This window comes from Lepidochelys kempii, chromosome 17, assembly GCF_965140265.1.
Source record: "Lepidochelys kempii isolate rLepKem1 chromosome 17, rLepKem1.hap2, whole genome shotgun sequence".
Classification (NCBI taxonomy): Eukaryota; Metazoa; Chordata; order Testudines; family Cheloniidae; genus Lepidochelys; species Lepidochelys kempii.
In genome coordinates, this window is record NC_133272.1 from 13,235,967 (window position 1) to 13,263,369 (window position 27,403).

Sequence of the window (27,403 nt, forward strand, 5' to 3'; positions counted from 1 at the left end):
GTATGGACAAAAACACTTTTGTAAAGCTAGGTGGTATCATTATTGAGATACCTTTCCCTCAACATTAATTTCCCAGTCTCAACCGCATACTGGTACTGAAATCCATACTTTTCATCACTCTCACTCTTGTATCTCAAAATCATGATGTTTGATATCTCGTACCTTTTATGTTCATGGTGTTCTCTGTGACAGTAAAGCTTTTGTGATACAGTACTGTGGTATCAGTAATGAATATTGTTATGAGCTGGTGAAGCATTGTTATGGGTTGAGTAAAAACCTTGTTGAGATTGATTTTTTCCTTACAGTTATCTTAAATACAGGATGGATTCATACCCACCAATCACAAGCCACTACCTAAGACAAAAGGGTTAGGTGACCCTGCCCAGGAGTTTTGGACTAGGTGGGTGGAGGGGTTTTGCTGAGTGTTGTTTTTGGGTGGGTGTGAGGGATGGCAGAACAGACAGAGGCGCTGAGGTGAAAAAGCAAGAAAGCCGAGCAGTAGCCTCTGAGCATAGTGTGTGACCCTGGGAAAAGACAGAGTGCTTTTGGGTCTGTTGTTTAAAAAGGTTTGGGGCTGTAAGCGAAGAAATTGCTCTTTTGGTTTTTGATTCCTTCTATGCTCAGAGAAGCAGGACTCTGTACTTTCCTTGTAAATAAACAAGATTGAACCAAAGAAAATACCAGACTCCATCAATGTCTGCTTCCAACTGGAACATCCTCAGGGCCCTGAACTATGGCTAGGCGCTCGGGTCAAAAAGATACAACAATATAATAAAGCTATTGGAAACACCGTGATCACTTCCCTCCACTAATTATTGCATGTGGTTGGTGAAATGGCACTCAGTCTTGCCAATCCTTTTTTGACAGAATGCTAGAAACAGTCTTTTGAGTTGATTTTGAAGGAGAAGTCTCCTCATTCTTGTTAAGTGGGGAGCAGTTGTTGTGTTGATTGCAATACATATTTCCTTAGGGAAAGAATATTAGATACACTAGGCTAAATTCTGAGAGGTACTTGTTTTCTTAATGCATTGAAAAGGTCTATATTAGAAAAAGCACGTTCTACCAAATTACGTGGTTCCTAAACCCAGCTCTTTCCCCTCCTCATCTCAGCCCCCAAAATAAAACTAACAAAAAGGAAATATGTACCGCAAAACCATCTTTGCTGACAGAGTAAAAGTGTTGCTGCTGATAGAAGCTAAGGGTGGATAAATGACATTGAGAGTTAGGAGCAAACCAGGAATATGTTCTAGGAGTCTTGACTTTCAATCCCCAACGACTAGACCATACTTCCCCATAGTGTCTGTAGAAGCTTCCTATTGCTGGGTCTCCCAATCTGAGTTACCAAGGCAGGCAGACGCTGGCAGTTCAATTTTTTGTGTGCTATTTGTTTCTTTATAATGGACTGGGCTACTTTTTCACAGTGGAAAATAACTCCTTGTTCTGTAAAGGTTTGCAGTAAATCCACTGACCTTTTTTCCATTTTAAGCAAATAGTGCTTATGGAACTTGCCCATGGTAGTAAACTAGTGGTTGCTTCATCGTAAATATTTACACCATAGGAGCATTCATCTTCCTGGGAAAAAGTTATGATTAATTGCCAGGGTCCTTTGGGTAGTATTGGTAAATGATATAGGTAGATCAAGGGCCTGATGAGAATACAAATAAGGTTCACTTGTAGGCCACGCTGATTTGCTGACGGACCGCTAGAATGATCTGAAAACTCCCTGTTGTGTTCAGGTGATGTCTTTCATCAGTTTCTCATAGCAGTACACTATAGCACTCATGCCTTATATTTCAGAGTAGCAGAGCAGTCTCTTAAATGAATATGTTTTGAATGTGAAAGTTCTCTAATACAATAGGATTTTTTCCCCTTTGTTTTGAGTATGGTGTGTTAGTGTGGGAAGGGGAAGAAAGTCCCCCATGATTACCTGCTTGAGACCTGAGTAACTAGTCGGGCACATGTTCTAGGACACCTTATAGCCTGCTGGTGAATGAAAAGGTGAGAGTGAATGATTGGCTTTGGCAATAACTAGGAAATGCAATCTCCAAAGCCATGAAATATGCTTTGTGTCCCCATTAAAACTCCATACTCCAAATAAGCCACTTGTAGACATGACCTAGTGTGTTTATTAAACAGTTAGTGTGTTAAAAAATTCAAGGCCTGTGAGACGCTCATAATTTATGGGTGTCCAGAGTCCATCAAGGAAGGATCTATTGACTTTCTGCCAAGTCACCCTATTAAATATGCATGGTACAAGTGATGGAGTTAAACATGTATGAGTTGAATAAATACCTTATAATAGAATGTAAGAGTTGTATGAATGCCTTATAATGCTTTTTGGAGAAACTCTAGAAGAATAAAGCTGCTTTTGATTGAGATTCACTTTTATTTATGTATCTTCCCTTTGTGAGAAGTTAAAGATGCTTCAGGCATCAGTGCATGAATTTGTTCTTTACCTGAACGAGAAGGATATTTGGCCCAAACAGGCACTTTGGCCTTGTGCTAGGTTGAGAATCAATTAGTTTGGTTCAGTCAAAGTGTGAGGTTGAAGGGTTTTTCTCACTTAGATCCCTTTGACTTGGTGGAAGTCTTTTGATTAACTCAATGGGCTTTCAGTCAGGCCCTTAATTCTGGCCCGCGATCTCTTCCTTCCCTCTTTTAGCCACATATTAGATATTAGGCATGAGCTCTATGTAGCTGGAAGATTACAGGAGGAAGACGTGGCCTTGAAGACTATAGAAGAGTAATATCAGAGTCTGAGTTCTGCAGGTCAAAAACCACTTGTCTGAAATGCTCCTGATATCAGCTCTCCCTTGAGCAGCATTTTGTACAGTAACCGGAACTGTGAATGCTGTATGGATAGAAGGTGTGATCCTGTATTCCTTGCTCAGTGTTTTAATCCATCAGTGCCATTGCGTGAGATCCAGTAGGGTATTTTGTTCCCTCTACAGCGCTTTAAATTTCTTCTGAGAGCTGTACTGAAATTGATGGTGCAAGTGCTCAAATGAGAGAACAAACAGGCAGCCTTGTGAATACACAGGCAGCCTTTGTGAATTTCAGATTGGTTCAAAACATGAACAGAAGATGGGGGAATGCACAAGATTAGAGGAGAAACTTCCATTTTTGGCCTTCTGTTTTCAAACACACTGTATTATTTTTAGAAGAGGCACAGAAGTGTGTGCGCTTGTATTTTCTTTCTTTTTTTTGTTTTTTGTTTATACCAAGTTAACCCCACTGAATTCAGTGGAGTTACTCCACTGTTGTAACAGAGAACAGAATCAAGCCCATTGTCTAGGACCCCTTTCTGTGTTGTTACTGGTATGCACAACATGAATCACTTGTAGTAAAGGGAAATCATGAGGGATGTTCTACCTTTTTGTCTGGGAGTTAAGAGTCTGGGAGATGCCTTTGGAGTTTTGCACAGTTGAGTTTCGATCGATTTATAGTATATCTGGAAAACTAAGGTAGAGGGTGAAATATAATTGCAGGTGCCTGGCCTGTGGAAAAATAATCAGTACAGGCGAATCTGAGTACAGCTGCTGAGATATTGATATAAATGCTTTCTTTGGGTGGTTGGGCTTTCCTGACTCTGAGCAAGCTGCTGCACTGTGGTCTTACTCCAGCTGTGTCTCAAATGATTGACTGATTGTTTTGTTTGCCGCTTACTTCAGTGCGGAGAACTAGTACTTTGTTAGGTTTCAATACTTTAAAAAAAAAAATCTTATAAGTAACCAGAGAAGGCCTCACCTCAATAAACCTAGGAAATTAACTGGATCCATCATAAATGCATCTCTGATCTATTGCAAGTTGCACCGTCCTTTTTTTTTTATATTGAATAACAAAGTCTGCTCTTGTCCATTTTACACTGGAACTCACAGAAAGGGTAAGGCTATTGTGTTAGAAACACATCACTTCATTTTCAGTTGAGGATAGCATCTGTACCTTCAATATTCGGCTAAATGGCCTGGGACCTGCCTCCTTGAGTGTGTCATACTGCCGCAGCTGCACTCCATTGGAGATTCTAGAGCTGGATCCCCTTGATTTTAATAGAGGCATGGTTGGAGGCAGAGTGTTCCCTTGGCTGCTGAAGAAACTTTTGCCCATCGTCCAGAATAGTTAGATTTATGGCTTTCAAAATGTACTGCAAGGCCCACCTTTCTGCCTGGGGAGAGGAGAAATTGAGGCATGGGCAGTGGGTAGCATAGGCAGGGGAATGCTGTGCCTCTGCAAACAGCCTGGTGTGGCCCCATCCACGCTCTGCCCCCAGGCCACCTCTTGCCTGCTTCCAGTTACCTTTCCGCTCTTCTGTGGCCAAGAGGCGGGGGCAGGCAGGCTGGTGCTGGTGTGCACAAGGCTTGGGGCTAGGGCTGAGGGCACTCCAGCCACGCCCACCCGGTGTGCTGGGTTTGGGGACACTCCCGTTGCCCAGCGCTGGGGCTGGGGGCTTTCCGGATGTGCTGCCCGCACAGCACGCTGCAGGGCCGGTGGTCGCAGGGGGGGTGTGCTCTGGGCTCCAGCCAGGGGGCAGGGGACCTCAGGCAGAGCAGGAGCAGCCAGGGACTAGCCTCCCCCAACACCGTGTTCACCCATCGGCCATGAAATGAGGGCTGATGGAGCTGGCTGCTTTGTTAGAAAAGTCCCATATATTTATTGGGTTGTGCGAGGGTTGGAGTTGTATTGGGGATTTGCAGCTGGCTTTTGTTTTGTTTTTTTAATAATGTCAGAGGTGCAAAGATTGGCAGGTGGGCTCATTCTTGTGTGTTACAAATCACAATAAAAAAATCAATATTTCTCTCTTCAGGCATCATACAAATCCAGTGGGCACAGAATGGCGGTGGAAAATGGACCAACCTGAAATGATCTTGCGAGAGGCTATTGAAAACCACCAGAGCTTGATCAAGCAATTTAAAGGTAATTTAAATGTATTTTTTTTAATGAAGCTGTTAAGCGGGAATCAGAACAGACACTAACTAATAATGTGTGGAGCAAAAAGTTTCTAGAACACTAGAAAAAAAAGATGAGACTAATAAGGGCCCTCAAGCGTATGTAACTGTGAAATTTTTATGGCACATTATTTATTGTCGTTTTTCCCCAGGTGATTTGTCTTGTTTACGTCATTAGAACTCAGGATCAGCCTCTGGGCTGCTAGTTTCTGCCATGAAAGAGCTATCTCATGTATGATAACAGGGGTAAGATATATGGTTTGTGGACAGAGGCCCCACAATGGGTGGGGACAGACTGGGTGACTACAAATCTTGACCTTGCTGTATAAAAGGTAAGGAGAGGTAAGAATGGAAAGGAGCTGTCCATTAACCTGAGCAGAAGGAGTGCCATAGATAGAGCCTCATTGGAATGAGATCCGCAGGGTATTGGCTGCATTTTCTCTCATGTTTCACAGTAGCAGCTGTGTTAGTCTGTATTTGCAAAAAGAAAAGGAGTACTTGTGGCACCTTAGAGACTAACCACAAGTACTCCTTTTCTGTTTTCTCTCATGTTTATGTACCTGGTTTCTGCACTTGAGGGTCTGATTCCCCCTGAAGTACTTGGCACCCAGAACTCCAGCTGAAGTCAATAGGAGCTGCAGGTGCTCAGCACCTCTGGAAATCAGCCCACCTGAATGTGTAACCTGGAATCTTCTTGGCTTTGTTTCCCGTATGGGCTACTCATTAGCTCACATCCTTTTTCAGATACAGAAAATTAGTTACCTTGCCATGGTCAACACTTGTGCACAAGAAAAGCCAACCGATTTGACAAGAAAACTCTGACAAGAAATAAGCTCTTTCTTATTGACTGTTTAGATTGTGACTGCGTCAGGAGTCAAATGAAGCATCCGTAAAATGTGCAAGTCGAGCCTTTGTCTTGGATGTCATTGGGTAACCCATCTGTCTATCATGGCTGAGCATGGAACGCGCCCAATGGATGAGAAACGTGACAGGCAGAAACTTTTTTCAGCAGTATGGAGTGATCCTGTCTAGTTCATTGGTGTTCTCTCTTATGTAAACCCAGCTTGAGTTAGGCAAAGTCGGTCCTGCCTTCCTTTTTCGTTAAGTTGCTGATTTAAATCCTGTTATGTTTTGGACGAGACAGTTTCTTAGGATCTTGATGAACTAGATATTCATGGCCTGATTCTAATGGAGAGGGCCAGGGATGGTGGGACCTGGGCTGTGGGGCTGGAGTGGGATAGAAGAGCTGGTCTTTGTTGCTGGAATGAAGTGAGGGGATTGTGGGTGCAGGGTGGCACTGTGGCTAGAATGGGTTCTCCTTGCTCCACCCCCACCCTGACATAGCTTCCAGCCACAGAATTCTCCATTGTGTAAATTAGAGAGGGAGAGAGAGAGAGAGGGAGAGAGAGAGAGAGAGAGAGATCTTATTGATTGATTGGCTGCTGAAGGGGACAGGGGCAGGATAATTTATTTGGTGGATACTTTTTTCAGGTAGTGATTAGTAAACCCCATTGCCCTTCACAAAGGTGGACACTGCATAGTAATAATAATTAAATCAATCAATCCTCCCACCCTCTCCCACTCCAGAAAAGCAGGTACCTTTGGTATTGCAGTCCTGGATTTGTAACGAAGTGTGCCCTGAAAATCTAGGTGCTGTTAGAGGTGGGGAGGGGAAGGTCGCTTATCTGGGTGTTTCTGATGTGTTTAAACAAGATCCTTAATACAGTACTATAATGCTGGTACAGTGTGAACAGGGAAGTTTGGTCCCTAATGTTCATTATGCCTAAGCATTGCAGCTCAAGGGGAATGTGATATTAAAGTCACAAAGAGCTGAGGTGGTGGAAGAGTGAGCACCGTAGATCTGAAAGCGAGCTCATCCACAGGAAATGGGAAGTTGAATGTGGTCATTATGTTTAGTTATTAAGTGTATGGGAGTTCATGTGCTTCTTAACATGCCCATGTACTCACTGGGAATAACCCTGAACTAGCATATCATTTATGCTGGTCAAAATGATTGCTTATAAAACCTCAATACCCCACCATTTTGTATGTAGTGCATGCCATATTGGACAATAACTGTCGTAGGAAAATTTTTAGAGAATTTAAAAATGTGCTGTTGGGATTATTTTTTATTTCCCTCTGCCTGTAAGCCTGGTGCCTTGGTCACTATTATCCAATAGCGTAGGGTTAATAAGGGAAGGGAAATTAAGCTAAATGCATCCCAGAATAACTTTGAGACATGGAAATGTCATGACTTTAATGTCTGATATCTTTGCTCCTTCCAGAACCAGAAGAAAGTGCTGTTTGTCCCATTGTAAATCTGTGATTCTCCTTTCCAGTGGGGTAAAATTCCCATTTTGAGTCCTGGAGGGTCCCTGTGAGTAGACATTATTAGAGCTATCATGGGCTCAGGACTAAATCTAACTCATTTTAAATGCACTAAACTTCCTGGTTCTGGTCACAGACCAACTTCTCTGTTTAAGGTTGACGCTGTATCCTCAAACGCCTTTCTTTATCTTGACGTTGCAGTCTAGTGGGTAATTTTCTGTACCATTTGAGCTGCAGCGTCTAGGCAACATGAGGTGAGGTGAGGACTGTGGTTTCCAGCCATAACTCTTTTTTAAAATTCTTAGTATATTATTCAAACGCATCAAGGCACCTCAGGCCAATATAAAGTGACATCTTCAGAATAGAAATTTGAATTGGCTTGCTTCTTATTCCTAGTGAAATGAGTTCACGTGCAGACGCAGAAGCTCAGGGAGCTGGTAATGGATGGGATAGAGCACTCTTCGTTCCCAGATTGCTAGTATGAATCTGGCTCATGTTATTAGGAGCTAAAAGCACTTATATCTGGTGACTGTTCCATGGGATAGCTATAGCTGGTAGCCTTATTGTTGCTACCTTCTCACTTGGAAGTGGTCCTTGCAACCCAGGGATGAGGCAATGTTTGTGTGTTAACAGGTCTTTTGTCTCAGGAAATGTCTTAAAGCAGATGGTATTGGTGACGAATACTGATTTGCAATGGAATATTGTTGCTGTGTTAAATGAAATGTGGGCCTTTGTTTTCGTGTGAAATGCACAAACTACTTTCAGCTCTGAGGGAGGAGGAACATAACTTGTTCATTTCTTCTTAAAGAAAGGCTTATGGTTCTTGGTTTTGTTCCCTTGTTCCTATTCCTTCACGTGTGCTTTATTGAGGACTTATGTGTGGGCGAGAGACTATTCTATACAGTGTACTAAAATATTGCTTTTGTTGTTTATACAGGTTCATTGTATACACAGTGAGCGGCATCCTCTGTTGGTGCAAAGCAATGTTAGGGCATTGACTTCAATGATGCCATGTTAATTTACACCACCTGCGGATCTGGCTCAGTAGCTTCAGTCATCAGTCCCATTTTCTTGATCTTGACACAATGAAAATCTTAAAATGAGTAGCCGCACAGGTGGATTGGCTCAAGTACATGATGGTTCAGAAGGGTTGCTTACAAATTGGTGTTCAGTTACTGGAGGGTAAAATGTTGGTTTTGGTTTTTTTTGTTTTTGTTTTTTTAAAGGATTAACCAATCTTCTTTCCCTGTGATGGACAGCAGATTTTCATCATTCACTTTACTCTCTCCCCCGTTTCCAACGAATATCCAAGATGTGCTGTTTGTGTAGGTTTTGCATGAATTCTTTTCAGAGTAGCCGCTGTGTTAGTCTGTATCTGCAAAAAGAAAAGCAGTACTTGGTGCCACAAGTACTCCTTTTCTTTTTATGAATTATTTCGTAAATTCTTTTCCCACCGCACTCTTCTCCCCACCTCTCTCTTTTTTCCAGGTGTGCCAGGGGTGAGAGTAGATCGCTTCGAAGAAGGGATGGTGGTGAAACACTGTGCGCTGTCTCTGGTGGGAGAGCCGATTATGTACCCGGAAATCAACACGTTCTTAAAACTGCTGCACCAGCACAACATCTCCAGCTTCCTGGTTACAAACGCACAGTTCCCTGTGGAGATTAGGTGAGAATCCTATGAAGTGTTTTTTTTTTTTTTTAATGGATTTTGTCTTGTTCTAAAGAGTTGGTGTTGTATGGTGTGCTTATATTTTATCATAGTGGAAATACACAATGCCACAGTCTGCATGACAAATAGCCATGAAAATTATTGCTCAGAATCTGCCTGGGTCATAGTTTTAGTCTCTCTGGGCTCGTTTCCCGCCCTCTTCCTTCTCTTCTCCACACCAATGTACATTTACTTTATTATTTTTTTTCTGTGCCTCTTAAATTCAGTGCAATTACTTTGAATACAGGCAGTATAACCAAACGTCCATTCCGGAAGGTTCTGGAGATACCTAAAGTCTATAAGAATAAAACAAATGAAATGCAAATTGTGTTTTGCTTTTGGTGTTGCAATTGAGTAAAGGAAGGGAGTGTTCCTCATAAACAGACCACAAATTAAAGCTCATGAGTTCTATTCCCAGTTCACTTGCTCGCTTCCTTTTTACCTTGGGCAATTCACTCACTTCTTCTCTCAGTATTCCCACCTGCAAAAGGTAATTAGTCATTTTTATCTAACCACTCAGAGGGAGTTGTGAAATTTAATATTTGTAAAGCATTTTCAGATACTTTGATTAAAGGTCCTGGGTGAATTAAAAGTATTATTTGTCTCTTTTGAGAGTGCTTGACACCTGTTTAACCAAAAATCAGAACAGCAGTGAAAAACTTGCTGCTAATGTTCAGACCCTGTCTTCAGCTCCCACAACTTGGGGTGGGGAGAGGGAGGAAGAGCACTTCGAAAGGCATTAGTTAACAGCATAGGCCCAAATTCCTCTCTGGTGGAACACTAGCAGTGTCACTGGAGGGTACAGCCGCGATGGCTTTGGTGTGTTATATTTCCCACAATTTCTAATTCCAGGTGAATAGGACATTCCATTTGTTGCAAAATAATAATTTACACATCAGTAATCTCTGATATTTTGGCTTCCTCTCTGGCTCCCTTTTTTGGTCTGAATGTGAGGGCTGGAGGCACACATTTTTTAGAGTGAGTAATTAGGTACTCCAAAGCCATTCCAAATGATTGGGTAATTGTGTAATCAAGTTACTTTTCAAACCATGTATTATGAGCCTGATAGATAGAAACTAAACATAGAATTTAAAAAGAGAGCCAACACTATTTTTGAAAATATATTTCTTGGAAAATGATGGGTTTTTTTTTTGTTTTTTTTTAAAATGATAAAATTCTAGTTTTGCTCTCTCATCAGCATGTCCATTGATCCCAACTAGCAAAATCCGAGTCTGGTATATGGTACAGCAGTTAATAAGACTTGCTTTAAGAACACACAAACCTTGCTGAGATAAGAGTGGTCTTATTCCTGCTGCTGAACTTAGACTGTACAGTTTATTGACATGTTTTGTCGGTATTGTAAGTCTCTTAGGGATCTGACACTGGCTGTGTACAAAAGCATTTTCAGGTTTAGCTGGTAATTATATCCACTACATTAGGTTGTGTCCCTTGTTTGTTCGCTACTAAATCCATGTCAGAGCTCCGTGGAATATCACAGCAGCTCTCACAGCTTGTGGGGTAGAATGACAAGTGTATTCATGTACTTTCAGACCCAGCTATGCCCCCTTGTGGGTGCTGGGGCTCAGTCGGTCACTGCAAAGCGGAACAGCATAGTGCAAGAGGGTATGTAAAACCTCCGCTCATGATCGAGTCCCCATCTTTCTGTGGTATAACTGTACTAATTCTGCTGGCTGCCTGCAGCTGCTGGGGATGGGGCGTGCTTTGGTTCCTTGGAGAAGAGGAACTTTTCCAGTTACCATTCTGAAAGTGACTAGCTCTGTTTTCAGTGATACCTTTTTATCATTATTATTATATTATTTTATTAGGCAAATGTAACATGCAAAAGACTGGCTACGCTCTTTGTAATTGAATATTCCAATCCCTTAATACCTGGAACACTTGGCCATTTGGGCAATTGCTGCTTGGACTGTCAGTTCAGAGCATGCTCACTAGTAAACCGGTTCTTAATCTAAACTGTTAGATTTGTTTCCCATTAATGATCTGTTCTTGTCTGAATCTGGAGAGGAGGTATATGCTTGGGTACTTTGCAAGTTCATGTCGAGTAATTGGATTTTCTAACCATTGACAGCTCAGCTCTGGTCTCATTCCAGACAATTCTTGTCACTTTTAGTTTTCACCTTCATGTTTTTTTAAAGAAGGAGTGATTGACAGCTGTATGAAGGATTCTTTTTTAAAAGCACTAGATCAGACTGGAGTTGTAGCCTGCTCGTTAGCAGCTTTCACAGGCAGCATTTGTGGAAGGCTCTTCCTTAATTTCCTAAGATATTGGCTAGTAGACCCACAGAGCTGTGTGATAAAATTTTGAAGCTGTCACTTTATCTAGAAGGCATTGTGGTAGAGTGTTTTTGCCTGGTGTTTGACAAATATCACCAGCCCCCCAGAAGAGACAAAAGGGTATAAAAATTAATTGCCTTTGTCTATTTCTCTTGATTTTAAGGAGCTTGCTAAGTCTGATTCTCTCAGCTTGTTACTCTTTGTTCATTATTCCTTGCATAGCAGAATACAGTGTTATTTATTCTGCTCTTTGCATCTCCAGTTATCTGTGTCTGCATCACACTTGCTAGCCTTGGGGTTCCAGCATGGATGAAATCGGTCACAGGCTCTTGGACAGCAAAATAGGTTTAAGCTTTTAGAAGTCACTTACGCAGTGCTTGTGTTAACCCACTGGTGAATGTGTGTTTTAACTGGGGGCTGTGACAACTCCTGTCCTCTGTGGATCAGCATAGGGGGCATTCACTAGGAAATTACACTTGTAAAAAGAGTAATGTCTTAAATTATAAAAGAGCTAGAGCATAATACGCTTTCCTGCAGAAATCCAAGCTGCAGCTCTTTGCACTTTGACTGATGTGGGCTGGGATTACTGTAATGACCTCTTTAGTCAACTTCACAAAGGCATTGATGTCCTTGTGGGAGCTATATCCCACGCTTTTTGCACTAGAGGAACACTCCTCAAAATGTGGGAACTTGGGAGCCTGGGCTGTTAAAATGTGGGGAGGAAATCATAACTAAGGATATGCTTTGGAATCAATGTCTCATATGACAGTAGGTCTCTGGCCCCAAGCATGTTTACAGTAGTGCTAGCTGAAAAGGATTCAGTGCAAAATTTTGAGCGGGTCCCATGAAATAAGGTCCTCTACAAAGTACCAGGAGCACATTTGTAAAGCCACTTTTATACTTCTTTTGTTGCAAAAAGCCCATTTGCATGTGGCTTACAGTTTTGGAGCCTTAAAGTTCCACCTGCCTAGCTCAGAGATGTCCCACCCTGCCGGGTGAACTCCACTGAGCAGCACTGCATTTCTGTTGAATAGGGCTGCCTTCTTGTAGGACAGGTGGAATTTTAGGGCACTTTGCCTGCAGATGTTCCAATAGGAAGTGAAGCTTTTAAATGCTTCAGGTGAGACTCCAGGCTCTTTTGATCACAGGCCACTTGGGAAGGCTTTTCTTAATTAGTGTTCTACCTGGATGAAAGATGCTGTTCAGTGAGGATTGGATTGTTGAACTATCACTGGGCTTGGCCCTTCCGCGAATGGTTAGTATGTGGTATTTCTTGCTTTGTGGCACATTATGTGGTGAAAGACTATTTTCTGTTGCTATTAGAAACCCCAGCCATTTGGCAAAGATTCACTGCTGAACTTCGAGAGAGTATGCTGTAAATATTACATTACTGCTTTTGCTTCTGGGAACAGAGCAGAGTCCAGCATAGTTATTTGCTCTGCCATGTTATGTCTTATGGATGCGTCTGTAAAAAAGCATAAATTCAGTTAGCTGTAATGTCTGAAAATAATGATTCCCCTCTCCTTTTTATTGCCAAGGAACCTTGAGCCAGTAACACAGCTGTATGTCAGCGTGGATGCTAGCACCAAAGAAAGTCTGAAGAAAATTGACCGTCCCCTCTTCAAGGATTTCTGGCAAAGGTTTCTAGACAGTTTAAAGGCCTTGGCTGAAAAGGTACCAAATTAAGAACAGTTTTTGTTAACTTTTTTCCCTTTCTTCCCATTTTCCGCTCAGGAGGGGGGTGTGGTTTTGTGGGGCTTGAAGGAAATGGGGTGCTGAACGCCTTAAGAGCTTTATTTCTGTGCTTTGTATAGTTTGTGGTGTTAGGATAAGGAGTATAGCAATCCAAACTCAAAGCTAACAAAGGACTCTGGGTTTTTTTGTGTGGGAATAAATTTCAGGAGAGGAGAGGTAGAATGTGTGTCAGGAAGAGAATCATGTATTTATTTTGCTGTCCAAAATGGAGGTAGTCCCTGCCAAAACTGCTTGCAGCCAAAACGAGGCAGTTGGAGAAAGGTAGGAAGCCCAGAAGAGTTCATGAAAGCACATGTGATAGCTAACATTTGTTTCCAAAGCTTTCACCAGGAGCTCAGTAAAGCCCCTGTCTTGTGAACACTTACACATTGACTGCAATGGGACTACTGATGTCTAAAAATAAGCATATGTGTAAAAGTTTGTTTGCAGGATTGGGGCTGAAGATAGTGGCTGTATATACTTGGGCAATGTAAGGATGCTGCCTCTTCCTGATATTTCCAGGTTGTAACTTTCTTGCTGTACTGCATAAGGCAGTTGAACACTGGGCCAAATTCACGGCAGGCTTATGACCTGCTTATACCAGCTGTGAGTTTAGGCCACAATCTTTATATTTTTCCTTCTCTCTGACAGAGCCCTACTTATCTGACTTGGGCACTGTGTGAATTAACAAGCTAGGTGTTTTGTGTACATATTTTTTCTTGTCTTTACTATTGCAGCACTCAGAAAAAAATCTTTTATTTATATTTCTGGCACAACTTTACATGCTGCCTCTGGTACTGAGCAGATGGGAGATGCTATTTAGTGTATATAATAAGCTTTGCTGTGTTCTGAGACTACAAATATTAGGCCTGTTTCTGCCAGATTTACTTACATGAATAGACCCATTAACTTCAATGGAACTGCCTGAAGGTTTGGTCCTGCAAACGCACGCAATTAGCTTTCTCACTCGGATACACCCGTTTCATTTGCTGGCAGTACTCACATGGGTAAAGGTACTTGTGTAGAGTGGCTGTGTACAGGATCATCTTGTTAAACTCAGGGCTAAATCTGGCTTCAGCAAAGTCGGGGGCAAAATTTCCGTTAACTTTAATGGGATCAGGATTTGGCTTGGGGACGCCCAAACTCGATTAAACCAAAATGAAACAAAACCAACCAAACAAAAAAGGGGGACATTTTGATGTACTAGGAAATATGCCTTTGGCAGAATATCTCTCTTGACCTTGGTTATATAAGGTACAGTCACTGCTGAATTCCTGTCTGTTGTCACAATCTTTCCACCTTCATTTTTTGTGAGGAACATATTGGCAGTTATATCCATAGAGCTAAAAATACTTTTGGTCAAGGTGAAGAGGAAAGGGGAAAAAAAGCCAAGCTGATAGCTGCATTTTTTTTCCCTTCAAAGACAGATTTGGGTGTTCTTATAACACTGACAACACAGCACCCTCTTAATAGCAGCCAAGGTTGACAATATCCTTTATCAGCAATGGGGTATGATTTGCATAATGCCAGGGCAAAAATATGCAAATGTCAAAATCCCCTAGGAATCTTGTATATTTTAGATGATTTTGTAATTTTACACATGGCTGTGGTTATAGGGGGTGTCTAGAAACACCTGAAGTGACTTATTAAGAAGGAGAACCTTCCAGGTTTTCTCCTTGGTGTGCATGCTTTTGTGTCCAAGTTGGAGATTAAGCACTGTTTCGTAGGACTCTGATAAATTAAGTGTGGGGAAAGCTGATGCTGCCTCTGATGATCTCAAGGTACACGGTTCACACTACAATATGGATGTTGGGATAAGGAAGCAATGATGCATTGTGTTGAGGAAAGCAGTGCTATGTATCAGGAAACGGAACACAAATCCTCAGTTTTGCACGTTGCATTCAGCTGTCGTGTCTTACATAATTCCTCCAAGACACAGACAAGATGATATTGTAGTTGATATAAGGTCATTGTTATTAAGAGTTTATAGTGGGTTTTCATCCCCTGTGCTGCCAAAAACCAAAAGGCTTCTAAAAACTGACATAAAATGTCTTCATGTGCTTGCTACAACTTTGTTTGGCAAGAGTTGTTCCTGTATTCTCGTTCTCCCTCATCCTACCTGTGGTTGGTTGCTTGTATCACAGTAGTACATGGAGGGCCCAGACAAGAGCAGGGCTCTGTTGTGGTTGGTACTGCAAGTATGAGAGTCAGTCCCTGCCTGGCATCTTGGGAAGCCAGGTAGCCTGGGAGCCCTGGGGTCTCCAGCTCCAGGGAAAGCCCCGTGGTAGGGCTGTCTGGAGTCAGAGCCCCGGGGAGATCATCCCAGGACTTTCAGGATCCCAGCTCTGCAGCAGGGGGTTGGAAACCTTGAGAGACCACAGGAATTCCAGGCTCCCTGTTGCAGAGCCAGGAGCAGTGTCTCAGTCAGGGCTCCCTGCCGTGGTGCTGAGAGTCCTGACTCCACAGCAGAGATCCTGGAAATCCTGGCATGGCGGGACTGTCCTGGAGCTGAAAACCCTAGGAGCCTGGGGTCCTTGGCTCCAGGGCAGACTGTGTGGCACTGCAGGATTTCATCAGAACCCTAGTGGGCAGAGTTTCACCTCTAGTTTGTCAAACCAGTCTTGCTTTCATGAGAAATTTCTGGTTCAATGACCTGGTGTTTTCTGAATAAACAGTTTCTTCAGAAAATCTCTGACCATCTCTTATCAGGCTATCACTTTCCAGTGGAAGCAACAGTGTATCTCCCAGCTCATGTGGAGAAGCTGTTTTCGGGCATAAGTCTTGCTCTCTCCAAAGTAATCTTTATTGCAGCGGTCTTTATGATGAATTTTCCATTCTGAAATACTCTTCCCGAGAGATCTGTGTGATTTAGTGTTAGATAGCTGGTGAGTACTCGGAAAGCTTTATTTGTTTCGGATCCAAATGTATATTCTGAACATGTCTTAAGCACTGTTTATCAATGAAAAGTAAGGGACAGGTGTCAACTGAGTGCTTAAACTAACATCTAATTTAAAGTGTGCTTTTTCCAAACATCATGTCTGAAATACCCAGCAGAGCTCACTCACCCCTTCATCCTTCCAAAGCAGATGACTTTAGGTGATGAAAACGATCAAGGGGTGACTTAATTTACGGTGGAGAAGTACCTTCCTGGGGAGAAAGTGCTTGGGATTAAAGGATTTTTCATTTTAGTGGTGAAAGACATAATAAGAACCAATTGCTGGAAGGTAAAGCTGGACAGATTAAAATTAGGAAATAAAGCTGTTGCTTTTAATAGTGCGGGTCTTGAATTACTAGAAAAAACTACTGAGGGAAATGATGAATCCTCCATCTCTTGAAGTCTTTAGCTCAAGTCTGAATGCCTTTCTGGAAGAGATGCTTTAGCCAAACCCAGGGTATTAGGCTCTCTACAGGAGTAATTGGGTGACATTCCGTGTCCTGTGTTACACAGTCAGACTCGATAATCTAATGGCTCCTTTTGGCCTTTAAAATCTATGATTCTATGGACTTGATTTCCATGAATTCTACTGGGTGAGGTTCTGTATGATGACAGCTGGTAAAAATTAAGCACCTGTCTGTGCTGCCTGGACAATGCAAATCCGGTGATATGTCTCCTAAAAAGAGGGTGTGGCGGTTAGCACAAGTGATGGAGCGACCTTGCATGGGGACCTCAAGCATCACTTGGCTCATAGTTGGTCAGCTACTTTGGGGGGGGTTGAAAAATGGCATAATAATTTAGCCGATTTTAAAGGGAGCACATTTTATTTTTTGGTATGTGACTTACATATTTGTACATCAGAAACTATAAAATTATCTTGGAGAAAAGTTGAAGTAGGTGCCAGCAGAGTGTTAAGATCTGGGTTTGGGATTCTTCATCATCCTGTGGTACCTGTGTGCTCACACGTATATTTTTCTTTGAGAAATTAGTTCAGCTAATTTTTAAGCAGGGTTCTGTGTTTGCTCAGAAAAAAAAAATTCATGGAGCTGATGAATACCAGAGTATAGGAAAAAGTCAATTTTCTGAGCTTGATGCATTCTGCAGAGTTCTTTTCCACCTCCGCATGGTGCCACCTCTTCGTCATCTTTAGGTGCCCCCCAGGTACCTCTTACTTCTCCATCTCCTTGACTTAATCATCATAAATCCTTTCCAATCTGCTCAGTACACTGTACCTCAAAGTACTTGCTGTGTTGCCAGACACCAAGTAGGCATTATTGCACTCTTTTAACTTTCAGAGTGCAGGTGCCAGTGTTCTCTTAAACAGATTAGAATGTTTGGGCAGGGGGAGTCCAAACCCTAGGTTAATATAACATTATGGCCCTGCAAGAATTGAAGACCAAGTAGGACATTAACCTGCCCTTAAAAAAGGGTCAAACAAGCTAAGGAACTCCTTGGTGAGCCTTTCCAGAGTTCATTCTAAATTGTATCTTTTTGTAGGATTTAGATCCTAAGTTTCAGATCTTTTCCTTTCTTCAAGTTAATTGAAATTTCATTGGGAAAAGGGTCATGACTCTTTGCAGATGCAGTGCTGCAGAAGTTCCTCATCTTCAGTATGAAAGAATGTTCTTAACTGTGTTTAACTGAGGACTTCACATTTTGAACAGCGAGACCCTTAAATACGGTGCCATATTCCCCAATCCTGCCAAGCGATACATACACGTAGATCTGTATTCCATGCATGGAGTCACCTTAAGGGGTGGTGTTTGCAGACCCATTTGCAGGATCAGGGCCTCAAAATGTGAAACGGCACTTATACATCAGTTTACCACTTTCTGACTCTATTTATGACACACTTCTACGTAATTCCTCATAGATATCTGAGTGTATATGGAGATGCCTGGATCTAGATTTCAAAATTATGCAAGCTTGTGTCTGGTACTGTTTACTTAGCTCTTCTTTTTAATGTGATCCTTACTGCAACTTACTCTTTGGTTCTGTGTGTTTATACATGATGTTTGTAAATATGTATCTTCAGAGTAAAATCTTAGTTGTGCTTTGGCGCTAATGCTCTATTACATAATATATGCCAATAATTATAGCTTTTATGCTTGCAACAGATTTTGGTTTGTGTGGAGATTATTTTGTGTGGTTGAGGGGAGAAATCTCTGTTAGTTGGTTTGGAAAGACTGGTCTTTGTTTCTGAACCAAGATATATTTTTTTAAGGAGACTGTAAAATTCAAAATTTGCAACAGACATTGAAATCAGTATTCAATTATGTGTCACTATAAATTTAGAAAAATCTGCCTCTCATGCACAGTAGACCATCTCTTCTCCACCAGCTGTTTGCTAGCTTTAATGATTTTGTTGACAAGATTTATTGATGTAATCATTGTGAATTGAAACATCATGAAAGTTACAAAGGTACAATGTTTTATGTTAAATGATACTCCCTGAAATATGTTGCCCTCTTTCAGCATGGCGTACCGAGTATAACCAGAATGAATCTTTATTCTTTCCAAAGTCCAGATGTTTTTGTTAAACACATACTTAGCCTTTTCTAACCTTTCTAATATCTCTTGTAGAAAGGAAAAGGGAACGAAGAAGTTTGTAAATAATATTGCAAAATCAAACCTGTTTAATATTCCACATCATTGGTCTCTATTGGGATACCTGGAGACCTGAAATTACAAATAATTACATTTTAAAAGACTGGTTAAGGATCAGTTCCTGTTTTGCTTACCTGGTGTCAGACTTCTATTTTTTCCTCTGCAGGAGTTGTTAATTCCTAGCTCTTATATATCACTTTTCAGCTGTGGATCTCAAAGCGCTTTACAGAGGAGGTAAGCATCATCTTCCCTATTTTATAGATGAGCAAACTGAGGGGAAGTGACTTGCCCAAGGTCACCCTGCAATTCAGAGCCAGAGCTGGGAATAGAATCCAGCTCTATTTAGTCCCAGTCCACTAGACCATGCTGCCCTTGAGAGTTGATGACTTGGGAAATACCCAAAAGAGAGCATTCTCTGTCCTTCTAGAAGAGTCACTGTGTCCCACTGGGTTGACTTGGGAAGCCAGAGTTCTGTTCTGACACTGACATGTTGTGTGACCTTGGGCAAGTCCCTTAACTTCTTTATTCTTTATCTGTAAAACGGGGCTGCTCATACTGACTTTTGAAAAGCACTCAGAGATCTTTAGCTGAAAAGGTTCTATGCATATATGTATTCGTTGGAACGCTTGCAGGGGAAAGATGGGGACTGATCACTGGTTGTGTCAGCTAAGCAAAGGAGAATTAAATCTCATTTAATTTAGAATGGTGCTGGACCAAATGCTGTGTGGACTTGTACTGGGTCTGTTCAAGTTTTCCCATCTGTTAAATGATGTAACCTCTTTTAACTGTTAGATGTTTCTGTTGTTTTTAAACAAATACCAAGAAGCTCTAACTTGGTGATTTATAAGAAAGTATTTATTTCATCCATTGAATTTTTTTTATTTGACATTTCATGAAAGAAGAGGAGCTGACAAAGCATTTCCAAGGGTGATTTACATTTTCATTTCAATGAGAGCGAATGTAAAACTGATGCAAAAGCACCACAAACAAAAGTGAGAAATTCAGTACTGTGAAGAACATAGATACTGGTGTGCTAATGCATATCGAAAACAGAGGGAAAGAAAGAAACGTGGATCCTTCCACACCCAAGAAAAATGGAATAGTAAGATAGCTCTTACTGGAATAAGAGAAATCCGCAACAAGGTTGAATATGTAACCTTTGTTCCATGTGGTAGGCTGTTTGGGTTGTAATTGTGACTTCCATATAAGGTTAAATTGTGCTCTTAATTATGCCTGAGCTACCAAGGACAGATTTTGGCTAATTGCTTCTACATGTCTAGAAAGGATTTACCCCAGCACACTGAAGTAGTACATATGCATTCCAAGACAAAGGGCCAGGTTTTGGTGTTCAGGTTCAGGTTGGTGGCCTTATTCTAGATTAGACTATTCTAGATCTCAGTGCAAATGAGAGCAGAATCTGGCCCTAAACTTTCACTTTTGTTGGGGTTGCTATATTGTGAGTGAGTTGAGTGCCAATTTGCTTGAGCTGGGTTCTTTTTCTTGCAGCCTATAGTGTGCCATGTTTGGGGTCTTTGCATGAATGCAAGGAATATATGCCTTAAACAGTTCCTTTATTATAATTCTACATCCACCTAGCAGGACATGAGACCAAAGCTGCTCCTAGCTTTGTCAGGACGTTGCGTACTGGACAGCATTCAGAGCCCTGCATGGCTATATGAAGGGTAACCTTTGACCTTTCCAGCCACATCCATCAACTTTAGGAATTAGGAGCCTTTGAGGGCAGCCAGGTCAGGCCATTTGTGGTCTCGTTGATGTTGCTGGATCTGAGCATTAGGGCCAGATGCTGCATTTCTTCCTTGGACAAAATTCCCATTTGGTTTGCCACTCTAAGGACTGGAAGGCTTGCCTTGCCCTACAGCGATCTTCAGAGCCCTTTCTGAAGCTGCTACACTGAAGAATTGTTTTCCAAAAAATTAAATTGGGGGATTCCTACTCATGAAAGCTTACCAACCTTGAACAGAGAGGAGTCGTTTTGGAACTGGAATCTCTTAATTAGAGGTTGACCAAAGGCTGTAAACTAATTGCCAATTAAAGGTGATTTTTTTGTTTGTTTTTACATTAAGGCTTGTCATTATGTTTCAATTTAATGGGTTGGTTCAGCTGCTCTGATTAATGTCAGCAATACAGAAAGGGAATAGTGTAGCAGTCAATTTTATGACTAGCATTAACACCATTGATTTTTGATGTAAGGACCATGTAAAGTACAGAAAATCTGAAAGGACAAATGGATTTAGATCATTCTTTCCATCACTGTTTTCTCACCTAATTGCCTGCATAATCTTCTGTTTAAGTACAAGAAACCATGGGAATTTACTGAATTTCATGCAACGATAATCAGGAATGTACGGTGTTAGATGCACATCAAAGCAAACTGGTGGTTGTGGAACATGGAATGAAAGATAAACTGCTCTGAGAGACTGAAAACATGCTGAAGAGAGATTTCTGTGGTGAGCATGGCTGAGGTGATTTTTGTAAAGCCGTCTACCATATTACAGTTAATTGAATCACAGAATCATAGAATATCGGTCCTCAAAGCAGGACTGATCCCCAATTAAATCATCCCAGCCAGGGCTTTGTCAAGCCTGACCTGAAAAACTTCTAAGGAAGGAGATTCCACCACCTCCCTAGGTAACGCATTCCAGTGTTTCACCGCCCTCCTAGTGAAAAAGTTTTTCCTAATATCCAACCTAAATCTCCCCCACTGCAATTTGAGACCATTACTCCTTGTTCTGTCATCTGCTACCACTGAGAACAATCTAGAGCCATCCTCTTTGGAACCCCCTTTCAGGTAGTTGAAAGCAGCTATCAAATCCCCCCTCATTCTTCTCTTCTGCAGACTAAACATCCCCAGTTCCCTCAGCCTCTCCTCATAACTCATGTGTTCCAGTCCCCCAATCATTTTTTTTGCCCTCCGCTGGACTCTTTCCAATTTTTCCACATCTTGTAGTGTGGGGCCCAAACCTGGACACAGTACTCCAGATGAGGCCTCACCAATGTCGAATAGAGGAGAACGATCACGTCCCTCGATCTGCTGGCAATGCCCCTACTTATACATCCCAAAATGCCATTGGCCTTCTTGGCAACAAGGGCACACTGTTGACTCATATCCAGCTTCTCGTCCACTGTAACCCTTAGGTCCTTTTCTGCAGAACTGCTGCCGAGCCATTCGGTCCCTAGTCTGTAGCGGTGCATTGGATTCTTCCATCCTAAGTGCAGGACTCTGCACTTGTCCTTGTTGAACCTCATCAGATTTCTTTTGGCCCAATCCTCCAATTTGTCTAGGTCCCTCTGTATCCTATCCCTACCCTCCAGCGTATCTACCTCTCCTCCCAGTTTAGTGTCATCTGCAAACTTGCTGAGGGTGCAATCCACACCATCCTCCAGATCATTTATGAAGATATTGAACAAAACTGGCCCCAGGACCGACCCTTGGGGCACTCCACTTGATACCGGCTGCCAACTAGACATGGAGCCATTGATCACTACTCATTGAGCCCGACAATCTAGCCAGCTTTCTATCCACCTTATAGTCCATTCCTCCAGCCCATACTTCTTTAACTTGCTGGCAAGAATACTGTGGGAGACCGTGTCAAAAGCTTTGCTAAAGTCAAGGAACAACACGTCCACTGCTTTCACTTCATCCACAGAACCAGTTATCTCGTCATAGAAGGCAATTAGTTTAGTCAGGCATGACTTGCCCTTGGTGAATCCATGCTGACTGTTCCTGATCACTTTCCTCTCCTCTAAGTGCTTCAGAATTGATTCCTTGAGAACCTGCTCCATGATTTTTCCAGGGACTGAGGTGAGGCTGACTGGCCTGTAGTTCCCAGGATCCTCCTTCTTCCCTTTTTTAAAGATGGGCACTAAATTAGCCTTTTTCCAGTCGTCGGGGACTTCCCCCGATCGCCATAAGTTTTCAAAGATAATGGCCAGTGGCTCTGCAATCACATCCGCCAACGCATCCGGCCCCATGGACTTGTGCACGTCCAGCTTTTCTAAATAGTGCCGATCCACGTCTTTCTCCACAGAGGGCTGGTCACCTCCTCCCCATGCTGTGCTGCCCAGTGCAGCAGTCTGGGAGCTGACCTTGTTCGTGAAGACAGAGGCAAAAAAAGCATTGAGTACATTAGCTTTTTCCACATCCTCTGTCACTAGGTTGCCTCCCTCATTCAGTAAGGGGCCCACACTTTCCTTGACTTCTTCTTGTTGCTAACATACCTGAAGAAACCCTTCTTGTTACTCTTAACATCTCTTGCTAGCTGCAACTCCAAGTGTGATTTGGCCTTCCTGATATCACTCCTGCATGCCCGAGCAATATTTTTATACTCCTCCCTGGTCATTTGTCCAATCTTCCACTTCTTGTAAGCTTCTTTTTTGTATTTAAGATCAGCAAAGATTTCACTGTTAAGCCAAGCTGGTCGCCTGCCATATTTACTATTCTTTTGACACATCGGGATGGTTTGTCCCTGTAACCTCAATAAGGAGTCTTTAAAACACAGCCAGCTCTCCTGGACTCCTTTCCCCCTCATGTTATTCTCCCAGGGGATCTTGCCCATCAGTTCCCTGAGGGAGTCAGTCTGCTTTTCTGAAGTCCAGGGTCTGTATTCTGCTGCTTTCCTTTCTTCCTTGTGTGAACATTATAATGGGAAGATAGTAATTATCAGGATGGGTCAGACCAGTAGTCCTTTTTCTGATGGTGATCAGTATCTGATGCTTCAGAGGATACATCATGGCGGTACCTGACCACAGCAAAAATTTCTCCCTAACCACTGTGAGCTAGTTATCAGCTTAGGGCCTGAAGCATGAGGGTTTATAACTCCCCATAAAAACACATTTCTAAAATCATGTGTGATAAATCTCTGGATGTTTTCTTTATTCATATAAATGTCAAATCCTTTTTTTGAATCCCACTAATTTTTCAAGCTATGGGTTCTGCAGTTTTAATTTTTCATTCTGTGCAATGAAAAGAAGTGTCAGGGCTTTAAAAGTCATTGCCTTAATATTGGTACAAAGCTTTAGGAAATGCATACCACTCTCTAGTGGTAATTATTTTGTTTCAAAATCTGAAAAAAAAAGCTGCAAGTATTTTTTTATTATGCATTTGTTTAATTTCAGGAAATCTTAGGGATGATGCATACAATCCTGTTGTTTTTTTTAAGTCCCTTTTATTCATTGAGCTACCAGCTGGTAACTTGTACCTAATAATAATATTTATTATTATTCTTCCTAATAATAATATTTATTACTAATTTGTATTCGTCACATTCTGAAGTGAGGGGTTGTCAGTGCCTGCCCTGTAACCCTGAGTGCCTCAAAATGTTCTTCTACTGTGGTTCTCTTGTCTGGATGCTCCCAGCCAGCATCCAAGCCTGTGCTGAGTTTCTGTGAGTTAAGCAGCTCTGACTCAGCAATTCTGGTTCCAGCAGCTTGCTTGTGACACCTCAGCCATGCTCTGGTGACATCTGGCAAGATGACCTCAACACATGAATTTTCCCAAAAATCATGTGCTCTGCAATGTCCAGCCCTCTCCTGGACCATTCAGAGAGAGATTAAGGTTCATTGTTCTTTAAAGGCACAATACCAAGCAGCTTGCCACCTTAACTGGAATTAACATTCACTTTAAGTCAAACACAGCATTGGGTTGGTTTAGATTAAAAGTAAAACAAGTGTATTAACAAAAGGAGATAGGATTTCAAGTTAGTTCAAAGTACAAAGGATAGATATGAAAATGGGTACAAGCAAGTAAAAGTGAAAAGCACTTTCCAGAGGCAAAGACTTGAACACAAGAAGCTACAGGCTTTGTTCAAGGCAGTTTCCTTACTGATAGTCCTACCAGCAAGATGGCTGACCAAGCCCTCTGGTTAGGATCTCCCACAATGTCCAAAGGGCTCAGTTCCTTTGTCGTCTGAGGTGAAAAATAACTTGGGTTTTTTTGCCTCTCCCTTTATAGTTCAATGAAGCTTTGAAATGGTTTCTTCTGAAGGTTACCCCCCAAAATAAAGTTCATTCAGACTGTGAGGAAGGCGACGTGGAGTCTCCTGGTGAAGGAAGTTTCATGCTGCTTCTTCCCCGACTGGTGTTTGCTAAAATGCAAATTGATCTGTTTTCTGCAATCTCCTCCCCATGCTGTCTTGATGGTCTTGTGTATCTTCTATGTAATTTGCATTCCCATTGTCTCTTAATGCAGCAGTTCTCAACCGGGGGCCCAGGGCCACGTGAAGTTTTCAGGGGGTCTGCCAAGCAGGACTGAGGTTAGACTCACTAGGGTCCGGGGCAGAAAGCTGAAGTCCTGCTGCATGGGGCTGTAGCCCAGGGCCCCAAGCCCCACCACCTGGGCCTAAAGCCGAAGCCTGAGCAACTTAGCTTTACGAGGACCCCGTGGCATGGGGTTCCAGTGAATTGCCCTGATTGCTACACTCTAATTTCAGCCCTGACTTTTAGATGCAGAAAACAGGTTGTTGTGGAACAGGTGGGACGTGGAGTTTTTATAGCATGTTGGAGGGGTGGGCCTCAAAGGAAAAGGTAGAGAGCCTCTGTCTTAATGTACCTTGGTGATGCCTTCCAGATGGCAGAACCTATTTCTTTGTCTAGGATACGGTAACTTTTGTCCTGGTTGGCAGACACATTTATAATTTCCAGCATGTTTGTAAATTTTGAATTTGACCTCTGTAAATATATATCACAATAATATCAATGAGCAGAATGTGGTTAGCTTTCTATTAATGTTTTACCTGACACCTTTTAGATACAGGTTATGACATCAGTGGTCTGGGGTACACTGATCAGGTCAGGCCAGGTGAAAATCCAGATACCAATGTGCACCTTGTCCTCTTGCATAGGGATATTGTTAGGGTCACAGCATTGTCATAGCTTTTCTAGCTTCTGAGCTGCCCCATGTGCTCTGTTGGGCTCCTAAAGTCACCCCCTGGGGATAGGAGTGGAGTTTCTTCACAGTCAGCGTTTTGCTCCCCAAGTTATATTCCACAAAGGCTGCAAATCTGCCAGCCAAATGGGATCTGGCAAGAAAAATTAGAAACTTAGTTGGGGATTCATGGGGAGAAATAACTTCAAATTATTGTTCTTCATATTACAGCACCACCTAGAGGTCCCAACTGAGATCAGGGCCCTGGTGTGCTGGGTGCTCTGAGCCTGTCTCAGCTCCATGGAGCGTACACGTTAAATAGATGAAGAATGGGAAGGAAAATGGAGGGATCGGGTGGCAAAGTGACTTGCCCAAGGAATAGAATTCACATCTCCTGACTCTGAGCCGAGTGCCCTAGTTATCTTCCTATGACAGAGAACGGAAAGTCTCCAAAATCACTGAACAGGCCATTTTTAATGTGGCCGCATTTAGTGTGCAGATGAATCTGAAGCTGAAAGCATGTGCTTTGGGTACTGTGAAGTTGCACACATTTATTTACCCATTTCTCTCCAGATGAAGTCACCCCCACACAAATGGTCCACAGTACAAATGTCTGTAAATAAACAAATCTATTGTGTACATTTTTAACTTTCTCTTGGGCCAGAGGAATGATGGTTGTGGTGAGCAAGATGGATTCTCTCCCCACTATTACTCCCAGAAGAGTACTCTGCTGTCTCCATGTTTATCAGATGGATGCTTTTACAATAGGCACAATATAAATGATCTCTTCTCATTCTTTTTTTAAAATTAAACTCCAATAGTCCATAAAAAAAAGTCTATGAAATCTGAATTAGGAAGTGTCCTTGTAATAACGACACATCCTGCATAAAGCCATTATGCAAATCCATTAGGTATACTTAATCCTTCCTCAGCAAACGACCTCTTCAGCCCTACACTTCTATGTTTTTATGCTAACACCAGTAGTCTATCCTGGTTTCTCTTTTAAAAGAGACTGAACTTTGTTTTAATTTTAGCACTCAGAGAAACCACAATTCCTGAATGTGTAGTTTGCAGTAAAATCCATTTAGCCAGAATTTCAAATAGCAAAGAGAATAGCAGTTGAAATACGATGTGGAGACATCACATTTTCTTATAAGGCGAAGCCTGGAATCTAGAGAGACGGTTTCCAGCCTTGTAACAAACTTGCCTTTGTCTTTCTGTTCCTGTATGTGCCTTGACTTTGTTGCACTAACCTGCTCTTGTCTTTGTGGGCTGTGATTTTTTCAAAGGATCCTAAGGCATAGACTTTTAACCTAACTCATTTGGCTCCTCTGGAAATCCCAGCCCACAACAAGGGGAAGGTAAGGTTCTCAGTAGTGACTGTTGCCTCAGTTTTGGAGTGCTTAATTTGAAATGCCTGGAAGGGGCCTGGTTTTCAGATGGTGCTAAGCACCTACCCTCAAAACCAGGCTCCATTTGCAGGAGTTTCATCTTGGACCCCCGAGTCACTAACCCAAAACCTTGGCTAAAGGTTTTAATAATGTGTAATACTTATTGAGCTGAGCCGATGGACACCTAAGAAACATGCATGATTTGTGTAGGCTACAACCAGTTAGTGATCTCTTGCCTAAGCCTTGAGCAGGTTTGAGATTCTGATCAATACAAAATGACACCTGAGAAGGCACACAACTATCTAGGTGCATCTCTTGTGCTGAGTCCAGTTTAGAAAATGTTACTATAAAGGATTCAAATGGTTCCCTCTGACAGGAGCATCGGTAGAGTGGTGGCGGTAGAGAGAAGAGGCACGAGGCACCTCAGGCGAATTTGGAAGGATTTGCTCTAACTTTTTTAGAAGTCTGATTAATTCTTAGTGGATAGAAACAGATATAATTTTGTTTTCTCCTTCCTACCTTCCTTCCCTTTACTTTTTAGGGTTTTTTTCTGTTTTCCCCCTTATTTTTTGGGGGGAA

The 27,403-nt window shown here is 42.1% G+C and overlaps 1 protein-coding gene across 14 annotated transcripts in view; it reads left to right on the forward strand.

The window, feature by feature from the left end:
• The window catches only part of LOC140899651 (S-adenosyl-L-methionine-dependent tRNA 4-demethylwyosine synthase TYW1), a 121,750-nt gene that overhangs the window by 43,623 nt on the left and 50,724 nt on the right, over positions 1–27,403 (forward strand). For 11 of the 14 annotated variants that reach the window (XR_012155413.1, XR_012155412.1, XR_012155416.1 and 8 more), the window contains 3 exons: positions 4,802–4,911; positions 8,760–8,937; positions 12,813–12,948. Coding sequence is in view for 9 of the 14 variants with exons in the window: in XM_073315489.1 (XP_073171590.1) it covers positions 4,802–4,911; positions 8,760–8,937; positions 12,813–12,948 (424 nt within the window). In the remaining 5 variants the exon portion in view is untranslated. Of the gene's footprint in view, positions 1–4,801; positions 4,912–8,759; positions 8,938–12,812; positions 12,949–20,862; positions 21,034–24,521; positions 25,266–27,403 lie in introns of those variants that run through there. The other 3 variants (XR_012155414.1, XR_012155415.1, XM_073315490.1) reach the window with 3 other exon arrangements.